This window comes from Eschrichtius robustus, chromosome 20 (genome assembly GCF_028021215.1).
Source record: "Eschrichtius robustus isolate mEscRob2 chromosome 20, mEscRob2.pri, whole genome shotgun sequence".
In the NCBI taxonomy this organism is placed as follows: domain Eukaryota; kingdom Metazoa; phylum Chordata; class Mammalia; order Artiodactyla; family Eschrichtiidae; genus Eschrichtius; species Eschrichtius robustus.
This window is the reverse complement of record NC_090843.1, coordinates 49,711,193-49,734,653: the sequence shown is the minus strand read 5'-3', so window position 1 is coordinate 49,734,653 and position 23,461 is coordinate 49,711,193. Positions and strand designations below refer to the sequence as shown.

At 34.8% G+C, this 23,461-nt stretch overlaps 1 protein-coding gene across 6 annotated transcripts in view; it reads left to right on the top strand.

Annotated features, from left to right (window-relative positions):
• The window catches only part of NF1 (neurofibromin 1), a 249,354-nt gene that overhangs the window by 72,133 nt on the left and 153,760 nt on the right, over positions 1 to 23,461 (top strand). For all 6 annotated transcript variants that reach the window (XM_068531562.1, XM_068531559.1, XM_068531561.1 and 3 more), the window contains exons 9-13: positions 5,079 to 5,252; positions 5,718 to 5,840; positions 6,090 to 6,164; positions 11,260 to 11,391; positions 20,519 to 20,653. In XM_068531562.1, the coding sequence (XP_068387663.1) occupies positions 5,079 to 5,252; positions 5,718 to 5,840; positions 6,090 to 6,164; positions 11,260 to 11,391; positions 20,519 to 20,653 (639 nt within the window). The remainder of the gene's footprint in view (positions 1 to 5,078; positions 5,253 to 5,717; positions 5,841 to 6,089; positions 6,165 to 11,259; positions 11,392 to 20,518; positions 20,654 to 23,461) is intronic.

The following is a 23,461-nucleotide window of genomic DNA, read 5'->3' as shown; positions in this document are numbered from 1 at the left end:
CATGTTCCCTGCATTGGCAGGCAGATTCTTAACCACTGCGCCACCAGAGAAGCCCAAAACCTGACATTTTGACTTTATATTTTCTAACATTTATTTTTTGAGGTAATGGTTTAGTTCATCTATTTGCAATTTTTTAAATAATTGTAGAAGTATCTGTAAGGCTTTGGATTTTACTTTTTAGCAGCAGTCTTGGTTTTCAGATGAAGTTTCCTCAATTTTAGTGATTTCCAATTTCTGATTTCTCTTACTTGATGATGCCATATTCGACTTAGAGGAATGTTTTATGGTTTCCAAATTGTTAGTTTTTTGTGATTTAAAAAAGTTTAATTGTGGTACATATTTGTTTAAAAAAGTGTTTCATGGTCATCCGAGTAGAATGTGTATAATTTTAGTAAGACACAGAATTTAATGCAAATCTTTAATGCCACTCTTAGAAGTACCCTGTAGGTGGCTTGAGATAGTATGCTGTGAGAAATGCTTGGTTTAGCTGGCTGGGCTCCCACAGGTAGCCAATTGACTTTGGCAGTGTGGCAGAACTCCTTCCAGGCTTTGGTAATCATACGTAGCGCTTTATTATAAAGCAAGCAAGGCAACAAACAACAAACAAATAGAACCCTAAACAGATCGGATCAGGCTTTCATTTACACCAATCCTAGACTGCAGACTATGTATGGAAAGCAGTTCTATTTTTCAGTTTCTAAATTTTATTATTATTTTTATTTGTATTACTATCTTACTGTATTAGGGTAGGTAGTATAACAGCTCAACTAAATAGAACTTTATTATACTTAATGAAATAGTATTGAGCAGCCGAACTGAGTAGCTCTGCAGGACAGTCCTCCTCTTTGTGGTTTCTTAGGACCTTGGCCAGCAACGACTGCCATTTTCCATACGTGGCTTCTATGGGAGTTGTTTCCATTCTGCGAGCCTGAGGGAAAAAGATAACATAGTAAAAAAGCATGCTGAGGATTTTTATGGATCAGGCCCTTAAATAGCATGCATCTCTTTCGTTCACATTTCATTAGGTGAACTCAGTCATATAGCCACATTTAACTGCAAGAGAGGCTGAGAAATATGGCTATGTATCCAGGAACAAGAGGTGAACATGGGAACCAAGGAATAAAGGAGCTAGAGGAGAGATCGGCAGTCAAGGATGGCTTAAGACTGCTGTCTCCCTAGAATTCCCAGTTATTTCTCTTTTAAAAAAATAATTAATTAATTAATTAATTAATATATTTGGCTGTGTTGGGTCTTTCTTGCTGCGTGCAGGCTTTCTCTACTTGCAGCGAGTGGGGGCTGCCCTTCATTGCGGCGCGCGGGGTTCTCATTGCGGTGGCTTCTCTTGTTGCGGAGCACTGGCTCTAGGCGCATGTGGGCTCAGTAGTTGTGGCTCACAGGTTTAGTTGCTCCGCGGCATGTGAGATATTCCCGGACCAGGGATCTAACCCGTGTCCCCTGCATTGGCAGGTGGATTCTTAACCACTGTGCCACCAGGGAAGTCCCCGTTATTCCTTTATGGATAAAAAATTATTTATCAAGAGTACCTGTTTACTAGGATAATAATACAGGCTGTATGTGCTGTAAGAATTCAGATGAAGCTTGGATAGTTAGGAAAGTTTTATGGAAGAGGTGTGGAACTTAGCTGAACTTGAAATAAGAAAGGAATTTAGATTAGAGAAAGTGAGTGTTGTTCAAGCCAGGGTAATCAAGAAAATGGATATAAAAATGTTGAAGGTATGTTCAGAAAAGTTAGCTAGAGAGTGGAAGGCTCACACAGGCAGTTACAAGAAGTGAAGATGAAGAGCAGATGTGAGTAACCTGGAAGACATTGTGAGCCAGTTTGGGTTTAAACTTTATTCTTTAGGCAATTAGGAAAAGTCTAAAGATTAGGGTTAGAGGTGAGATATGCAGAATAGTGTTTGAGACTGATCAAAGAGAAGTCCAAAGTGGAGTTGGTTCAGAGGAAATATGAGTTTAGCTTTTAAACTTTTATTTACTTATTTATGTTGTGGTGAAGTAGCAAAAAATTTACCCTTTTAACTGTTTTTAAGTGTACAGTTCAGTGGTGTTGAGTACACTCACAGTGTTTTTGTGGTGGTGTTGAGTTGTAGGAGTTCTTTATGTGGATTGTCATTTCACCTTCTCAATAATGTCCTTTGATACACAAAAGTTTTTTAATTTTGATGAAGTTCAGTTTATTTTTTGTTGCTTGTGCTTTTTCTGGTATCATATCAAGAAATCATTGCCAAATTCGGTGTTGTAAAGATTGTCTTGTATGTTCTCTTATAGGATTTTATAGCTTTAGTTGTTTAGATCTTTGATCCATTTTGAGTTCATTCTTGTGTATAGAGTAAGGGAAGGATCTGACTTCATTCTTTTGCATGTGGACATCCAGTTTTTCCAGCTCTCTTTGTCGAAAAAAACTGCTTTCTCCACTGAATTTGATCATATATTCGAGGATATCTTTCTGCACTTTCTGTTCTATTCCAGTGGTCTATATGTCTGTCTTTATACCAGTATCACAGAGTTTTGATTACTGTAGCTTTGTAGTAAGTTTTGAAATCAGGAAGTTTGAGTCTTCCAACTTTATTCTTCTTTTTCAAGATTGTTTTGGCTTTTTGGCTTCCTTTGAAATACCATATGAATTTTTGGATGGGTTTTTCTATTTCTGCAAAAAACACTATTGGGGTTTTGATAAGGACTACATTGAATCTGTAGAGTGCTTTGGATAGTATTGCCATCTTAACAGTGTTAAGTTTCCAATCCATGAACATGGGATGTGCTTCTGTTTATATCTTCTTTGATTTCTTTCAGCACTGTTTTATAGCTTTCATTGTACAAGTCTTTCATCTCTTTGGTTAAGTTAATTCCTAAGTATTTTATTCTTTTTGATGCTTTCATAAGTGGAATTGTTTTCTTAATTTCCTTTTTAAATTGTTCATTGCTGGTGTATAGAAATGCAGTAGACTTTTGTGTGTTGATTTTGTATCCTGCAACTTTGCTGAATTTGTTTATTAGCTCTAACAGGCTTTTTGTGTGTTTGTGTGTTATCTTCAAGGTTTTCTACATATAGATCATGTCATCTGAGAACAGAGATAACTTCTTCCTTTCCAGTTTGGATGACTTTTATTTCTTTTTCTTTTCTCATTTCCTTTTCTTTTTCTAATTGTTCTGTGTAGAACTTCCACTAGTATGTTTAATAGAAGTGGCAAAAGCAGGCGTCCATATCTTGTTCCTAATATTAGACCAATAGCTTTCAGTTGTTCACCATTAAGTATGATGTTAGCTATGGGTTGTTCATATATAGCTTTTATCATGTTGAGGAAGCTTATTCAGTGTTTCTGTCATGGGAGGGTGTTGAATTTTGCCAAATGCTTTTTCTGCATCAATGGTGATGATTTTTTTCCCTTCATTTTATTTATGTGATGTATTACGTTGATTGATTTTGTTGTTGAACCATTCATGTCCTCTAGGAATAAATCCTACTTGTTCATGGTATATAATCCTTTTACTATACTGCTGGATTTGGTTTGCTAATTCATGTTGAGGATTCTTTCTTAGATATTCTTAAGGGAAATTTGTCCATAGTTTTCTTGCATTGTTTTTGCCTGGCCTTCATATTAGAGTATTGCTAACCTCATGGGATGAGTTAGGAAGTGTTCCTTCTCCTTTAATTTTCTGGAAGTGTTTGAGAAGGACTGGTGTTAATTCTTCTTTAAATACTTGATAGAGTGTTCACCAGTGAAGCCGTCTGATCCTGGGCTTTTTCTTTTTAGGGAGGTTTTTTATTACTGATTTCATCTCCTTGCTAGTTATAGGTCTATTTAGATTTTCTGTTTCTTAATGAGTCAGTATTGGTAGATTGTGTGTTTCTAGGAATTTGCCCATTTGTCTGGATTATCCTGTTTGTTGGTGTATAATTTTTCATAGTGTAATAATCTTTATTTCTGTAAAAACAGTAATGTCCGCATTTTCAATTCTGATCTTTAGTAATTTGAGTCTTCTTTTTTTCTTAATCTGGCTAAAGGTTTGTAAATTTCTTGACCTTTGCAAAGAACCAACCTCTGATTTTGTTCATTTTTCCCCTGTTTTTCTATTCTCTGTTTCATATTGATTTGAGAACTTTCTTCTTTTTTAATGTAAGAGTTTCCAGCTATAAGTTTTCCACTTAGCACTGTTTTCTTTAATTTTTAGTATGTTGTATTTTTACTTTGATTTGTCTCAAGATATTTTCTAATTTTCTTTGTGATTTTTTTCTTTGACCAAGGGTGTTGTTTAATTTTTACGCATTTGTGAATTTTCCAGTTTTCCTTCTGCTGTTAATTTCTAGTTTCATTTCATTGTGATCAGAAATATTATATATATTATTTTAATCTCTTTAAATTTATTAAGACTTGTGGCCTAACATATGGTCCATCCTGGAAATTGTTGCTTGTGTGTTTGAGAAGAATGTATATTCTGCTGTTGTTGCGTGAGTTTAGCTTTTGGCATGTTATATTTGAGAATGTGTGTAAGTATAGATGTATTATTTTCAGTTAGGAGTAAGGCCAAAGGGAGAAATTTGTTAATGAGCTGTAGAGAGGGCTTGAGATCACAAGAATGCATAACTTTCTATGAGGAATGGAATTTAGAACAATAGAACAGCCTTAGATATATCCTTAGTTAGAAGGCTGAAGCTTGAATATAGCCTGGAGTTTTAGATAAAGATGGAACAATTTGAGATAGACAGTAACCAAGGAAGTATAATATTTAGAAATTAAAGATAATATAAAAAAGAGAATTTGATCAGCTAAATTCAGGGTTGGGAAGTCAACTACATTGTTCGGGAAGGATGGTTTCTCATGTTCCTTTAATAATTCAACAAAGAAAGGGAAGAACAGGTTCCTTTTTTTGGATTCAACAAACATTTAAATGATGACAGCTACTTAAATTATGAAATTTAAAACCACAAATATCAATATATCAATTATATATTTCTAGAGTATAATTTTTAGAGGCTAATTTGCTACTTTATTAAGTAAGTCTGAAATCTTAAGAAACTTCACATATTATCTAATTGCTGTATTTGAATTTTGTAGAAGTTGTTTCTGGACAGTCTACGGAAAGCACTTGCCGGCCACGGAGGAAGCAGGCAGCTGACTGAAAGCGCTGCAGTCGCCTGTGTCAAACTGTGTAAAGCAAGTACTTACATCAATTGGGAAGATAACTCTGTCATCTTCTTACTAGTTCAGTCCATGGTGGTTGATCTTAAGGTAACATGCTTATTGTTTCTCTTATACAAACTTAAAAAACGTTAAATGAAGAATAAACTTGTAGTATAAATAGTATACTAGATCACTGTCAAAGATCATTGCAACACAGAAGTTCTGAGTCTTCTTTTATTAAGTTCTTAGGACCTGCTTTTGTTACTGTTCCCCCGGCTACATAAAGTGGCTTAGAATATGAAGAAAACACAGAATGAATCCGTTTTCTTAAATTAGCATAAATATTCAGACTTGGGTTTAAAATAATGTAGAAATTCGGGCCTGAAAGGAACCATATATGGTATAGTAAGAATTTTGTCAGACTGATGAACCACAATATTAGTGCTTTGTGTTTTGTCTGGGAACTAAATGTTAACTGCCATCTGTGTGGATGATGTGTTATTATTAACTACTAGTAGAAAAAATACTGCATGACTGTTTAAAGACTTTTGTTTTCTATTGGGATTTTCATAGAACCTGCTTTTTAATCCAAGTAAACCATTCTCAAGAGGCAGTCAGCCTGCAGATGTGGATCTAATGATTGACTGCCTTGTTTCTTGCTTTCGTATAAGCCCTCACAACAACCAACACTTTAAGGTGAGAGCATTGGTTTTGATCCAATTGTGTTTACTGATGCTGTTGATCCTTTTAAATGTGAAAAGAGTAGAAAAATGAATAGATTACACCTTTATCAGTATTGCTCGTTATTATATGTTAATTTCAAGACCTTAAAGATCTATTCTATTTTTTAAAAAACTTTCTTTTTGTTGTTCCTTTTGTCCTCATATATATTACTATATATTTTTCTCATAGAAGTAATAATCACTTTTTTTCTTTCCTCTTTAGATCTGCCTGGCTCAGAATTCCCCTTCTACATTTCACTATGTGCTGGTAAATTCACTCCATCGAATCATCACCAATGTAAGTCCAAAAGGTATTGCTATATTACTTAAAATTTTTTTTTCTTTACTCCTTTTTTATTTCTTTTTAAGAAAGACGTTTTTGGTTTACAAAAGATTTTGAATTTAGATGTATGATATAGGAAGATTTCTCACACATGATTCTATCTAATAACTGATATACAATTGTATTTTTCATATTTAATCTTGACCTCAGGGCCCTTATTGAGGAAGGTAGAGTTAATAGGATCCTGTGGAAAGATTAAACTTAAAAGGTATTTGGATCAGAAGCCCTTGAGAACTGTGCCACTGAAAATATAATTGAACATTTTCATCCCAAAGCTCTTCACATATTATTTTAATACTCTTAGCCCTTTCCCAGCATTTGATACATTCTGACATGTCACCTTACTGTTTAAGTTAAAAGTAGCAGTATTTATGTTGTAGCCCATTATGTATATTAAAAAAATGGTGGGACCATATTTGATTGCACTTTTTAGTCTTCCTTAAACAAATGAAACATGAACACTTAGAGGTGTTTACATGATATAAAAGCATATCAGACAAAATAAGCAAACTCCTTAAAAGGTACTTGTGAAACCTTCGACTCTGATGTGCGTGCATCAAGTAGAAAGATAGTAACCGTATTAGATTTGGACCATGGATTTTAAAAATTCTGTTCTTCTGATCATATTTTGAAGGTTTTCAAGTGTTATTTACCATAGCTCCACTTTTATCCATTTTTAGATATTCACACGTAAGTGTAAATTGTTCAACTTTTTCCTGTTTTCCTCCCTTAAAAAGGACTTTAATCATTGATAACTTAGGTATATTTGTCCTCTTTATAATCAAATTTCATTTTAAAGGAGTGTCTCTAGTGAGTTAAAAATATCCTTCTCACCTTCATTTGCCTTGGATGTATTGAACTATATCAAATTCTGCCACATTTTCTTTTATCCATTCCTGCAGAGGAATAATAACTATTAATAAAGCTATGTAGTGACACATTTGGTTTTTCTCAGTGGGGTGCTAGTAACATTTTTGGTCAGGACAGTCTTTACAATGCAGGACTGCCTTGTGCATTGTAGGACATTTAGCATCCTTGGTCCTCATTTCGTTAAATACCATTTGTGCCACTTCCCTCCTCTCCCATCTCTGCCCCCAGACACTATGAATAACTAAAAATGCCTGAGGGAATGATTCCTCTCTCAGTTGAGGATCAGTTATAGGTAGAAGTAACATTAACTACAGTTTCTTGCAAAAGGTGAAGTTTAATGAATCTGATACTGCAGATAAGGTATGTTTGTATTAAAAACTTAGAAAAATTTTTATTTTGCTTTTGCCAGTGTAATGAGCTAAGACACTGTACCCTTAAGGTTTACTTTCAAGGCCATTAGTTTAAAAAAGCAATGATTTTTACCCTTCATGTTTATGTGTAATTCAGAAATAAAATATTATTACTTTTTTCTCCTTTGGTTTATAATACTAAAAACATTCTATTTATTAGAGTGGATGGTTTACATAAATGCTTAAAGCTTGTATTTAATAAACCCAAGTGTATACTTTTTTGATACTCTGTGGCTAGTTACTTTAATTGTGAAATATTTTTGTCTACAATTGAATATATAGAGCACTTTCAAGCATGGACTTGGCACTGCTGTAAGTGGCTGAGCTGCTCCTTTGTGGGTTTAAAGCATGCCTGGAGTGGTACTTCATGCATGCCTCAATGTATATGGTGAAGTGGTTGTGCATCCTTCTGTACTCTAATGAGTACTGCATGTGTGAAGGTGGAGTGTGTCTGTATCAGAGGCCACATAAATACGAAATCTATTTTTATAAAGAAAAACCTGTATTGACTAACTTTTAAAATATTAAGTGTTAGTAACCTTTTAATGACTAGCTTGAAAAGGAACATAAATTTGAGTCTATAAAATATCTTTTATAGTTGGACCTTAGATAATGATACTTTATTATAATAGATTGTTTGATAAATTGTTTCTTGTTAGGGTTTTTCTTTCCTTTGGTTTGAGGCTAAGAGATATTGAATCTGAAGTAATTTCTGATTGAAAAGGACTATGTATAAAGTAAATATGCAAATTTATGGAATTGACTATTATAGAATCTCACTTAATGCAGATATTATGGAAATATTCTGTCTTGAAGTCACATAAAATTTTTCTTAGATATTTGGACTCCTAATCTTAAATTTATTTGTAGTATAAGATTTCCTTTTAAATGATTCTTGGTTCAATACACCTCATAAGTTTTCTTCTTCCTTGCTTTTTCAGCCAGCTCACAGATTTTTTAAAATTACCACATTCTCAAATTAGATAAATGTTTTACTGATGTGGTTTTGGGAGTGTATGTAGAAGCAGTAATGATGTTTGCAGTTTTGTTTTGCTTTCGTGAAACATACTCATATTCAGTTCATAAGTACTGTGTTTAGGTCTAAAAGAGTCCACTGTTTCTTCTTAAGAAATCTGAAAATCCAGTCACTATTTGAATTTGATTATAATTTAAGCTTTCATCAGTTTCTAAAATGGTACGTGTAGTACCATCACCTTTTTTATTACGGAATGCCATAAGAGATGAATTGTAGTTAAAAGATCTGTGTTATGTGCTTAATCTTTATATGCTTCCTTTAGGTTAGATTAGGTATGTTGTTATAATTGGGCAATTAAAGAAATAATATATACATATATATACCAAATATCTCTCCCATCAGTGGAACATGCTATAGCTGGTATAGTACTTAGTATTGTTTTTTCCTTATGGCAGTTTACTGTAGTTTACTTATGGATAGTTCACATATTGAGAATGAGATGATCTCATTCTATTGAGAGGGTTTGGTTGAAGAAATTATTTCCAAGGCATGTGAAATTTATTGAAATAATCTTGAAGAATTGCCACATGGTTTGCTTATATTATGAAAGTATTGCCATTTGTTTGGCAATGAACTTAGAATTTTCAAGGACAAGAAAGAATAAGTCTACCTTAATTGACTAGTTTCAGAAAGGACACATTTAATAACTGCTTGGAACACTAAAATTTTTACCAACTACATGATGTCTAGGTTTTAGTGCCTATTTTATTTGAAAGTGTCTCTTTAAATTTTACTTTAAAATGAATGATTTTATATATTATGAAAAATAGAAATTTTGAAAATAACTAAATCTTAAGTTAAAATCAAGTTATTTAATAGGGTATATACCTGGTACCATGATACAATTCCAACAGCTATCAAAATGACATAGTAGTTTGGATAGGATGTTACATGGGATGCATATGTCTTTAGTTCAGCAGTTTCTGACAAGATATTATAGGGTCAGTAGAGTGAGGAAGACCCTTATCTCAAAGCATTTTGTGATTATTCAGTCTTTGTTACTTTAAGCTGATTAACACAAGCTGTATAAATTAGTAGATATATGGAAATCAAGGTGTATTGATTGCTCTGTGCAAGTCAGGTGACCAAATTGACTAACATTGAAGGAATTCATTATATAATGAAACTAATAAAACTTGATCATTTGTTGGGAAGTAAATAAAGTAAGAGTTTGAGAGAAAAATAGAAACAATCATACTATCCAAATAAAAGTATTTCTTCCCTCATAACTTAGGAGTTTTTTCATAAATGGAGTTCAGTATTGATTGTATTTTATAAATTGGTTTTATAGTATACTATCCAGTAAATAGAGTTTGTAATCCAAAATTTGGGGTTTAGGTAATATAACCTGATGCTACTCTAAATATTCTGAGAGTTATGGCTAAAAAAATTAAATGTTGAGAATTTAATTAGCTTAGTTTCAAATTAGAAGGAACTTGGGAATAAGATGTGAAGCTATCACATCCCCTTATCTAGTGTTTCAAATTGTTCTTTCAGGTATTTCTTATAGCAGGAGTATTATAACTTGGAAGCCTGTATTTTAAGTCATCCTATTCCTTGCATGCTCTCTATATGTAGTGAAAATTCATCCAGTCATTTTTGTATTCACTGATAGACAAACTTAATAGTTTTAGTGATTTTCATAATTGTCATTTTTCATAATATAGTAATTAATTCATTTAAAAGTAAAAGTAAAAGATACACTTTCAAATAAAATAGGCACTAAAGGGCCTCCCTGGTGGCACAGTGGTTGAGAATCTGCCTGCTAATTCAGGGGACACGGGTTCGAGCCCTGGTCTGGGAAGATCCCACATGCCGCAGAGCAACTAGGCCCGTGAGCCACAGCTACTGAGCCTGTGCGTCTGGAGCCTGTGCTCCGCAACAAGAGAGGCTGCGATAGTGAGAGGCCTGCACACCGCGATGAAGATTGGCCCCCGCTTGCCGCAACTAGAGAAAGCCCTCGCACAGAAACGAAGACCCAACACAGCCAAAACTAAATAAATAAATAAATTAAAAAAAAAATAGGCACTAAAAACTAGAATCAAAGCTAAATAAACAGGTTAAACTGTAGAAAAATATTTACATAAAATAATTACTTTTAAAAAATATTTAGCTATGATCATTTTGTCTTTGTGGTGATCATTAGTCTTCTCATGTATTGTGCCATCATTGCATATCAATTTAAGATTATAGGTTTACTAATAGCTTTATCTCATTTACTAATTTCATGTTGTAATTATCGTTGTTTGTCTGTAGGCATATAAGTAATGGTTTATCACATATTCCTTCAACACTGTGTTGAACCACTAATATCTTTTAAAACTGATAATAGCATTCTTGCCTTGGGAAAATATATACTATATATGCATATGTTTCTGAAATGTGTAAAACATTAAACTTATAAAAAAGAAAAGGATTGCCTACAGAATTAGCTCTCTAAAAACTTTGTTTTTCAGATTCACTAGATTATCAGTGAGAAAAGACAGTCTCAAATGCTCACTCTTATGTAGTGAGCGATTTGTTTCATGTTCATTATGATATTTTAAAATAGATGTATGGTTTGGTGTTTGAATTAAAGACATTACTTGAAGACTTTGGAAATCATAGTGTGTGTTTGCATGGTCTTAGGAAGTTTCTCACAAAGTGATAAACCATAAAACTACAGTGATTACCAGAGCATATAACTCATGTAAATTTGGACTTTTCCTTTCTTATGGTCTCTGTTTTTCTCCAGTCTGCATTGGATTGGTGGCCTAAGATTGATGCCGTATATTGTCACTCAGTTGAACTTCGAAATATGTTTGGTGAAACACTTCATAAAGCAATCCAGGGTTGTGGAGCGCACCCAGCGATACGAATGGCACCGGTAAGATTAATCATGAATTTTGAATTCCACCTTCTTGCAATTGCGTTTTCAGTGTCTTTATCCCATTCTTGCTGTTTTGATTTTTCTAGAAAATCAAATGAGACCTTTCTTTTCAGTAAGTATTGTGGTATGTTGAATACTGCAATATTGTTGCAATACTAGTTAATGATGTATGTTTTCCACTATTTCAGTGAGTTTAACTTACTTTTCTTAGAGATATTTTCTAACAAAATGCTGTTAAAATCTTAATGAATGTCACTTTTTCTTTCTTTTCTTAGTTTCTTTTTCCTTTAATTTTTCCTTATGAATCAAAATATTTTGATTAGCTCCTCATCTTTTGGGGGTGAGTAAGGGAAGCTGACTCCTGGGTTAGAGTGAATGTTCCTACTAATGCACAGTTTTGCCCATTGGATGCTGAATATTACACACAGGAAATTACAAATAAAATTTAAAGTTTATATTCAAAATAATATTTCATATTTCATTAAACATGCTTTGAACATTTAAAATGATAGGCACTTTGATATTAAAGTTTGACTCTGTTTAAACTTAATAAAAGTAGATATTTTCAAATAAGCATTCTCACAGATTAATACTCTTAATTTGGAAACTCATATGGAACCAATTTAAAAAGACAATTAGAAGATGGTAGAAGTCATTTCTTGGTATTCATGTATAGCAGGAGTATTATACATGGCAACTCTTGACATTGATTGGTAGTGCTTTGTCTTCTGCTTCTTATTTTCTTTCTTTTTTTTTTTTTTTTTTAAGAATTTTGGTAGGAACTTTATAAATTTATTTATTTATTTATTTGTGCTGTGTTGGGTCTTCGTTTCTGTGCGAGGGCTTTCTCTAGTTGTGGCGAGCGGGGGCCACTCTTCATCGCGGTGCGCGGGCCTCTCACTATTGCGGCCTCTGTTGTTGCGAACAGGCTCCAGACGTGCAGGCTCAGTAGTTGTGGCTCACGGGCCCAGTCGCTCCGCGGCATGTGGGATCTTCCCAGACCAGGGCTCGAACCCGTGTCCCCTGCATTGGCAGGCAGATTCTCAACCACTGCGCCACCAGGGAAGCCCTGCTTCTTATTTTCTATTCTTTTTGGCTGCTGTCGCTCACATGATCAGATGCCAACCAGTCACTGTTTTGCATGGCAGTGGGCTTCTGTGGCTGTATGTATGACCATTGTAACTACCTCAGAAAAGTCCTTGGTTTCTTTGACTTTTCTGTGTATAGTTACCATTATAGTCATATCATGTCATTTCACATGAAAATGTGGCATGTTGTCACCTATTGGTTTTAATAGTAAATTAGCCACTTCACACTTAAAAGATAATTTAAACAGCTTTCTTCCTGGCATACATCTCTTTTTCCAAGTTCCCTCAGTCAGTAAAATATTTTGGTTTTATACAGTTCTAGTTCACTCTGATCCAGTTGTCAGCCATTGTTTCTGAGGATTGTTTATCTTTGATGTTCAAATGGAGAAGTTTGCTACACCATATATTTTGGGATTATTTACCCCCAAAAATTATAGCCAAAAGAGCATGGCAGTCATGTTTTAGTAAATAAAATGCAAAGTTATCTTTAGTTTTTGTAATGCCAAGTACTTAATTTTTTAAAAAAATGAAAATTTCAATCCAAGTATAAGTTAATTGGAGATAAACATAAATAATAGCTACTTAAATGTTATTAACTTGACATTCATTTTTAAAAAGTTTTAGAAAATGACTTAAACTGTTTAAAAATTATTTATTGACCTATTTATTCATTCCAAATATCCTCTGGGAAGTTAGAACTTTGACTTTTTTATTTTATTTTATTTTATTTTATTGATTGATTGATTGATTGGCTGTGTTGGGTCTTCGTTGCTGCGCACGGGCTTTCTCTAGTTGTGGAGAGCGGGGACTACTCTTTGTTGCGGTGTGCGGGCTTCTCATTGCGGTGGCTTCTCTTGTTGTGGAGTATGGGCTCTAGGTGCGCGGGCTTCAGTAGTTGTGGCAGGTGGGCTCAGTAGTTGTGGCTTGTGGGCTCAGTAGTTGTGGCTTGCAGGCTCTAGAGTGCAGACTCAGAGTAGTTGTGGTGCATGGGCTTAGTTGCTCTGCGGCATGTGGGATCTTCCCGTACCAGGGCTCGAACCCGTGTCCCCTGCATTGGCAGGTGGATTCTTAACCACTGCGCCACCAGGGAAGTCCCAGAGCTTTGACTTTTGTTTTAAGTTTTCTGCCTCTTTCAGTAGAAAATTAATGGCCACCAGTAACAGGAATTGGTGGAAAGTTGATATTCATTTCCAATTTGACTTCAGTATCTAGTTTACCAGCTGTCTGTAAGAAAAATGAAAGAAAATGAAGCTAAATTATTTTTTTGAACAAAAACAAAACTTTATTGGTAGTCTGAAAATGTTCCCTGCATTTAGAAGTTATTTTACTTCTTAGCCCTAGTTATTAGCTGATTCTAGGAGCTACATACTATACACACTATTTATGATAAGTATTTCATAAAAGCCATAACTAGACTTACTTTGGTCCCAGGACACCTGTGATAAGAATTTAGTTTTTATTTCTAATTATTCTCTGAAAGTATCAGTATATATATAGTTTTCAAAAATCTTTCTTAAGCTGTTTATATCCGTGTATTTATATGTATACATGTGTGTGAAATTTTTTTTTAAGGCATTTTTTGTTTTAATAAATCTATTTATTTATGGCTGCATTGGGTCTTCATTGCTGCGTGCAGGCTTTCTCTAGTTGTGGCAAGTGGGAGCTACTCTTCGTTGTGGTGTGCGGACTTCTCTTTGCGGTGGCTTCTCCTGTTGTGGAGCACGGGCTCTAGGCGTGTAGGCTCAGTAGTTGTGGCTCGTGGGCTTAGTTGCTCCGCGGCATGTGAGATCTTCCTGGACCAGGGATTGAACCCGTGTCCCCTGCATTGACAGGCGGATTCTTTTTTTTTTTTAATTAATTAATTTATTTATTTATTTATTTTTGGCTGTGTTGGGTCTTCGTTGCTGTGCGCGGCCTTTCTCTAGTTGCGGTGAGCGGGGGCTACTCTTCGTTGCAGTGGGTGTGCTTCTCATTGCAGTGGCTTCTCTTGTTGCACAGCCTGGGCTCTAGGCGCACAGGCTTCAGTAGTTGTGGCATGTGGGCTCAGTAGTTGTGGTTTGCGGGCTCTAGAACTCAGGCTCAGTAGTTGTGGTGCATGGGCTTAGTTGCTCCACAGCATGTGGGATCTTCCCGGGCCAGGGCTCGAACCTATGTCCCCTGCATTGGCAGGCAGATTCTTAACCACTGTGCCACCAGGGAAGCCCAGCAGGTGGATTCTTAACCACTGTGCCACCAGGGAAGTCTGTGAAATTTTATATGTATGTGTATTTGTACATAATGGCCAAGGGACAGCTTCCTGGCTGATACTCTTTTTTTTTTTTTTTTTAACTTTTTATTTTATATGGGAGTATAGCTGATTGACAATGTTGTGATAGTTTCAGGTGTACAACAAAGCAACTCAGCCATACATATACATGTATCCATTCTCCCCCAAACTCCCCTCCCATCCAAGCTCTGGCTGATACTCTTATCAGGGAAAATAATCATCAAATCTACTATGAAATAATTTTTTAGGATAAGAAAATGCTTCAATTTGGATGATCCTTAAGGTGAATCTTACCCCTCTTAAGCCTGGTGAGTGAACAGTCTGACAACAAATATAGGAAGTATCGAATTTGCGCTAGCTGCCAAACACATTGTTAATGCCAGGGAAGCATGATGAGCTAAACAGACACAGAGATGCCAGTCTTGTAGGTTTTGCTTGAAAACTTCTAATGAAGAGCCAACTACAGTGCCCATAAAGTCTGGAAACAGTCAAATATACATAATGAATGGTTTAGAGATACTTTACATCAGGGTTTCCCAACTTTGGCACTACTGACATTTTGGCATGGTTAATTCTTTGTTGTAGGGGACTGTCCTGTGCATTGTGGGATGTTTAACAGCATCTTTAGCATCTACCGACTAGACACCAGTAGCATCTCTTGCCCCCCAGCCAGTCATGAAAAACAAAAATGTCTATAGACATTTTTCAGATATTCCCTGGGGAACAAAATTGCCCCCAGTTGAGAACCACTGTATGACATGATATGTTCAGTGGGTTGTCCTTATTTGCATTGCCTCAGATAATTTGTGGCTCTGATAAACCTTAGCTTTCAGTTTGCTGCAGAAGTAATCAAGGAGTTCATTGTGTCAAGTTAAAATAATATGTGTTTCTAGGCTTTACAACTACTCTGTATTTTGGATATGGATAAATTTCTTTCTGTAAAGAGCCAAGTATTTAAAAAATTTTCTCCAACCAAGATCAACTCATGTCCCTATCACTCCCAGCTATCATGATCCTCTCTCTTTTTCTGGAGCTCTATAGAACCCTTCTGATTCTTCCATAAGACAGCACTGCAGGGGGGGTGGGATTAATTGGGAGGTTGGGATTGACATATATACACTATCGATACTATGTATAAAATAGATAACTAATGAGAACCTACTGTATAACACAGGGAACTCTACTCAGTGGTCTGTGGTGACCTAAATGAGAAGGAACTCCAAAAAAGAGGGGATATATGTATATGTATAGCTGATTCACTTTGCTGTACAGTATAAACTAACACAGTATTATAAAGCAACTATACTCCAATTAAAAAAAAAAAAAAAGAAGTGGCACAGGAGATCAAATAAAGAAAACAAGATCCATACACACACACACGCACACAAAGACAGCACTGCAGATATTTGAATAAAGTTATACTGTACTGCTAAGGGTTCTTCAAAAGTGTGTGTAGGTATGCGCTTTGTTTCCTCTGTTTTTACAGCTAAGGAAACTGAGGCACAAGTACTGTTAAATGAATGACATGTCATCACATGGTTAGTAAATAGTCAACATTCAGTCCAGTGTCTTTCCAGTTCTTCAGCTGTCTTCCCCTACCCTTGTTTTAGCTTGATGAAAGCAGGAGCCTTGTCTGGCTTGTCCAGTACCCAGTTCCTGGTCCCTAGAACAGTATCTGGCATGTCATAGGCATCTAGTACATATTTGTTGAATTTCTTACTTGACCTGCTTTCAAAACCCTCCTCCATCTGGTATGCTTCTCTTCTGGAAAGAATCTTCATTGCTTTTTTTCAATGAAAATGATATATTAAGCTCTGAGTTTAGTGTTCTAGATGTGGTATAATAATTGATGAAAACTGTTAACCTGCTGTGTCTGCATATGATGTTTCTACTAATACAGTCAAAGATTGCATTATTTTAGATAAAGCTTTTAATCATTTAAACTCTTTAGCCTTTTTCATATGAACATTGAGCCATAGCTTCTCCATTTTGTACTTTTGTAGTATTTTTTAAAATTTGAGATATTTATCTCAGCACTAATCATTTATGTTTTAAAAATAAGATAGCCTGTTCATAATATGTGTAAATTCTGCATGAAAATTTTCCTTCTTAAAGGGGATCCTGGCTCAGCACATGCTTCTTACATGCCTATAATTCAGTCATGGCCTTAATTAACTTAGCAGATGGTTTTGGCCCTTTGTAAACACCTGAGTACTCTGATTCATGAATTTTTTCCTGGACGTGACTGCCTCTCCTCTTTGGCCAATGTGTATATACCAGGTTGGATTCCTACTATTATTTGCAATGTGGAAGATTAATTAATAAACTAATGGGTGGTTTATTTTTCTTACATTTCTAGCCAAGAAATATCTTTCTTCTTTAGCATGTTATTTCTTACTTAATGTAACCCACTAATGGTCACTAATTAAAAGGTATTTGAATTGAAAAATTTATTTAAATTTTTCAAGTCTTTTCCCCCAGTTTTATTGAGATATAATTGACCCACAGCACTCTATGAGTTTTTCCCCGGTTTTATTGAGATATAATTGACCCACAGCACTATATCAGTTTAAGATGTACTGCATAATAACTTAAGTTTCATATACTGTGAAATGATTACCACAGTATGTTTAGTTAACATCCATCATTTCATATACATACGAAAAAAAAAGAAAAAAAGGTTTTTTCCTTGTGATGGAAACTCAGGATCTACTTTCTTAACAACTTTCCATACAGCAGTGTTAACTATAGTCATCATGTTGTACATCCCCAGTGCTTATTTACCTTATAACTGAAAGTTTGTACCTTTTGACCATTTTCATCCAGTTCTCCCAACCTCTACTCCCTGTGTCTGGTAACCAGAAATCTGAGCTCTTTTTCTATGAGTTTGTTTTCTGTTTTGTTTTGTTTTTAAGATACCACATATAAGTGAGATCATACAGTATTTGTCTTTCTCTGTCTGACTCATTTCACTTAGCATAATGCCCTCCAGGTCCACTCATGTTGTCCAAATGGCAGGATTTCCTTCTTTTTTATGGTTGAATAATAGTCCATTATGTGTGTGTGTGTGTGTACCACAGTTTCATGACACTTGTTTCCATGTCTTGGCTATTGTAAGTAATGCTGCAGTGAACATAGGGATGCAGATATATCTTTGACATAGTGTTTTCATTTTCTTTAGACAAATACCCAAAAGTAGAATTGCTGGATCTTATGGTAATTCTATTTTTAATTTTTTGAGGAACCACCATACTGCTTTCCCTAGTGGCTGTACCAGTTAAATCCCACCAGTAGTGCACAAGGGTTCCCTTTTCTCCACATCTTCACCAGCATTTGTTATCTTTTGTCTTTTTGATGATAGTCATGTCACAGGTGTGAGGTGATAGCTCATTGTGGCTTTATTTTCATTTCGCTGATGGTTAGTGATTTGAGTACCTTTTCATGTGTCTGTTGGCTGTTTGTATGTCTTCTTTGGAAAAATGTTTATTCGTGTCCTTTACCCCTTTTAAAATTGCATTATTTGGTTTTTGCTGTTGAGATACATGAATTCTTTACGTATCTTGGATATTAACCACTTATCAATTTATGATTTGCAAATATTTTTCCATTCCCTAGGTTGTCTTTTCATTTTATTAATCATTTCTTCTCCTGTGCAGAAGCTCTTTAGTTTGAAAAACAACACCCCACTTGTTATTTTGTTGTTTGTGCTTTAGGTGTCGTATACAAAAAAATCATTGCCAAGACTCATGTCAAGGAGTTTTCTTTTTCTGTTTTCTTCTGGAAGTTTTATGGTTTCCAGTCTTACATTTAAGTCTTTAGTCTATTTCAAGTTAATAATTGTGAGTGGTGTAGAATTTTTCAAGTTTTACATTTTGTATTAGGCAGCCATGCTGGAACAGAATTTGTATGCTGCTATCTGAGATTGATATGATATGATCAAACTATTATTTACTTTTTGGAAATGGTTAATAAATAGATAATTTTTATATCTGCTAATTGTTCTCTGCTCCGTTTTCCTGTGCAATGGCTACATCATGGAAGAACAGTTACACTTAGTGACACTTTAATAAATAAATTTGTTTAATGAAAGTTTTACCTTGATCTACGGTGTTACTTCGACTTAGAATGAAAAGAAGTTTAATGGGAGCAAACAGTAAAAACAGAATTTATTAAATATATTTGGTAAGATGTTTGTTGTACGATTATAAATATAAAAGCAACTTGTATATGTAAGTTTTGCTATTTATTTTCTGTAGTGACATTCCTGTAGTACATTAGATAGTTTTTCTTCCACACTGAGGACAAAAACCTTCAGTGTTCTTGGGCATAATAACAAATGCATTTCTCACACGTAAACATTGACAGTAATTGCTGTATGTTATAGATATGCATCTCTACTTTTTACCTTTGAAGTTCAGCCTTTTACAAGGACTTTTTAAAAAATTTTTATTTATTTATTTTTTATTTATTTATGGCTTGTGTTGGGTCTTCGTTTCTGTGCGAGGGCTTTCTCTAGTTGCGGCAAGTGGGGGCCACTCTTCATCGCAGTGCGCGGGCCTCTCACTATCGTGGCCTCTCTTGTTGTGGAGCACAGGCTCCAGACGCGCAGGCTCAGTAATTGTGGCTCATGGGCCTAGCTGCTCCGCGGCACATGGGATCCTCCCAGACCAGGGCTCGAACCCGTGTCCCCCGCACTGGCAGGCAGACTCCCAACCACTGTGCCACCAGGGAAGCCCAACAAGGACATTTTTATTATGAGTCCATAGATGCTGGATATTCTCCTATCTGTGTATTTGCATATAAAAACATACATGTCAAAAGCATACATTTTTGTTTCCTTTTAAAGGAAAAGGGGAAATGTTTTGTAAGAATAGATAGAAAGGTGGTATTGGATCCAGAGTATAATTGTTGGATTTCCGGTTGAATAACATCCATAATTATAGTATTAACACAGCATCTACCATAGTATCTCTGTAATTGAAACACATTAACACAGCATCTACCATAGTATCTCTGTAATTGAAACACATTTTCCATGATTTAATTTTTCTCAAAGAATTCTTTCTCTGTTTTATCAATGTTCTTCAGGCAAAATACATGCATTCTGTAACTTGAGAGAGATGGAATACAATTAAAGGAAAAAGAAAATCTTACAGTTAAACTGTTAAATACAGAGATTGCCTGTATAGCATATTTCATCAATTCTAAGAAGTACCTATTTAACATTTCTGAAATTGGGGTTCATCTTATTTGTATGATGTCTTACAGTTGACAGTGAGTTTTCATTCCTTGTGGTACATAAAATGATGGTGCATCTTACAGTTGATAACGTCATTGATTCTATGAAATATTTGTGTATACCTGTATGAGATGTTTTGTTAAATGAGTTGCTCACTGTATGTATCTGTGAGAGGTATAGAATAAATATTTTATCTCTAATATTTTCACATTTGGAAAATTGTTTTTAGCATAGGAGTCAACCTTATATTAAAACTTTTAGTATCTTAGCAGATTTTCACTTAAACTTCATTATATAAGAATAATATAAATGTTGCAAAAATAATTTTTATTTGCTTTTCAAGCTTACTTATATTAATCTTATACTTTCTATTGAATGTTTCTACTAATACTACACATTTGGTGGTGTAAAATATGTCCCTTTATTTTTCGAAGCTTTTTAACAATAGATTTACTTGAAAAAGTTGAATAGCTATTATCCTGATTCTGATGTCTGATTCTTACAAGGTGAATGTCATGTTTTTGTTTTTAGAGTCTTACATTTAAAGAAAAAGTAACAAGCCTTAAATTTAAAGAAAAACCTACAGACCTGGAGACAAGAAGCTATAAGTATCTTCTCTTGTCCATGGTGAAACTAATTCATGCAGACCCAAAGCTCTTGCTTTGTGTAAGTATTTTTTATAAAATGCCTTGAAATTATCATACTAACTTAGTTTGGTTTAGCTGAAAAGCCAAAACCTTGAAGGTGATTGTTAGCTCAAGAACACTTACTGACCTTCCTGATCATACATGAAACCTAAGAGATCCCTAAGAAAACGAACTTACAGAGACTACTAATATAATTAGATCAGATTTCTTAACCTTTTGTCTTAATTTTTCTTATCATTAAACTAACATACTTTGGTGAGATCTTCTGTCCATACCCGGCTACCAGATTGTATATTATTCAGGGCATAATCCTGGGATGGGGTTTAGATGTAATGAAGCAACCATAAATTGAGTGCTTCCTATATCTACACAGTTGGTTTTTTAAGTCTCCAATTGCTATTGCCAAAAAATTGAGTTTTTCCATCCCCCTTTCTTCCTGTCATCAGCCTTTTAATATCACTGGCTTTGCCTGTGTATACTGTATTGGGAGGAAAAGGAGTTAAAAATGGGTATGGTTAGCACTCAGTTATTGTGGTAACTCTGCTCTTAACAGCCTCAGATGGTATTAGATTCCTGAAAGCATCACTGTAGTACACAAGATAATTAGGAACTAACAAGTGAAAATGAGTGACAGTTATATGAAAGGATGAAAAACATGGGTTCTGGAGACATATTAGCTATGTGATTTGGGTGACTTAACCTCTCTGTGTCTAGTTTTCTTATCTGAAATATTGTGATGATAATAATAGTTCCTACCTTAGCTTGTTAAGCAGACTGAGATAGTACATGTCATGCTTTTAGGAACAATGCAAAATAAATGCATAATGAGCACTAAATAAATGTTACGTATTATTACTATTAATAAAATACAGTTAACATTAACACTAATATTATTAATGCCCCAAACATAACAGAAATATATCATGAAGCTCATAAGATAACATATTTAACTCCTGTGGAATTTCTTCAGTCCTTGGAGCGCAACATCCAGAAAAATTTCCTATTGGTTTGTTCAGCAACAGGCTTTTTAAGTGCTAAGGGTACTTTTAATTTTGATGGTATATTTTTCAAATTACTATACTATAGGAGTTCATAACTTGATGTCCATAGTTTCAAGAGTTCTTTGAGTCCTCTGAATTAAAAAAAGTATTTATGTAAATATGTTTTCTGGAGAGAAAAGAGATGAGAGAGAGAATTCCCAAAAGGATTAGTGACCCCCCCCCCCCCCAAAAAAAAAAGGCCTATGTTGTTTTGAGCTCTTTGAAAAGCCCATCCAAATTTGGGAGTCTAATAGAATAAATTGTTAGAACTTTGGTGTGGAAAAAGTCCTAAAATCTATCATTAAGACTTTATAAACGGAATGAAATAACTTTTTCCCCTCATTTCTTTGTTATGTAGCCCAGGTTACTTGTGGTGTTGTTTCATCATGCATGTCATATATTAGCACCACTCTGTTTGCATAGCTATAATTCAGAATCAGAGAATACATCAAAGTCACCAGTGCCTTTTGTGTTAAATATTTTATTGTCAAGGAACAAGAATTTAAGCAAAAAGTGCTGTTTTCCACGTTTAAAATTTAGCAAGCAGAAAAGGAGCATTTAAAATAGAAATTATTTTCTTTGCTGCCATCTAGTGGTTAAACAACTTTTCTCAGAGTAATCAAAGGTAAGTTAAAATTGTGAAAGATTCATTGTAAATATTTGATTATTTTATATTTTACCTATAAAAATCTAAATCTTAGTAAATAGGATAAATATAGGAATAACTATTAAGCGATTTCAGTCATGGTTTTTTAAAGTAATGTGATTTTATTGTCTTCTATCTCTACCTCTCTATCCTAATTCATACTACTCTCAATTTTTCAAGCCTCCTAATTGCTCAGCTTGCATCATCTGTTGCTTTTAATCATTTCTCTGCACTGAAGTTACAGTGATATCTTCAAAAAACAAATCTTATGCTTCCTGCCCAGCTTAAAACCTTTTAGTTGAGGTTGCTTTGGGAATAAAGCAAACTCCAAATAGACCTACATGGTTTTGCAGCGTTTGACTCCCACCTACCATCTCTGCAACATCTAGCATTATATTTGTCTTCTTTACTCTAGTCATGACAGCCTTTCACTCCCTCTTACTACATTCCTTCATGCTTATCCATGCACTTGCAGTTCCTCTGCCTACAGAATGCTCCCCTATCCTCTTGACATAGTAATTCCTAATTCTGAGCTGTTATCACTGCCCTAAGGAAGCATCCCTGCCTATACCACATTTCCCTGTTACAGGTGCTCATAGCAGCATGTAACTTCATGGTTCTTTCTCATTTGCAATTTAAACTTGTTCATCTAATTATTTTATTGATGTTTGTCTTTCCCACCAGACTACATGTTCCAAGAGGGTAGGAAACATGTCTTTTTTACTTGTTGTGTCTTTGGTGTTCAGTAAATGTTATTGGGTTATTAATGAATGAATACAAATGTCAGAAAAATAGGCAAACAGTTTTTGAATTATAGATACACTGGGGTAAGGGCTTACCTTAATTGTTGTAATGGGAAAGAGTGTGTAGTTAACAAAATAAAATACGGGCACTAATTGTATTGGCCTCACTTAAATGAACCATATATGCTTGAAGTGTAAATAGATTCTTCCAAGTTACAGGAAGCATTTTAGTCTCTTTAAGTAGGTAGACACTCACATTTATATACCGCTTTGTTTTGTATACAATGTCTTTCCACAATGAAAAAGCCTGAAGTATGGGTATCTGGAGGTGTGGATTCTAGCCCTGTGTGGATTTGGGTAGGTCCTTGTACTGGAAAAGAGGGCTACACAGGATAATC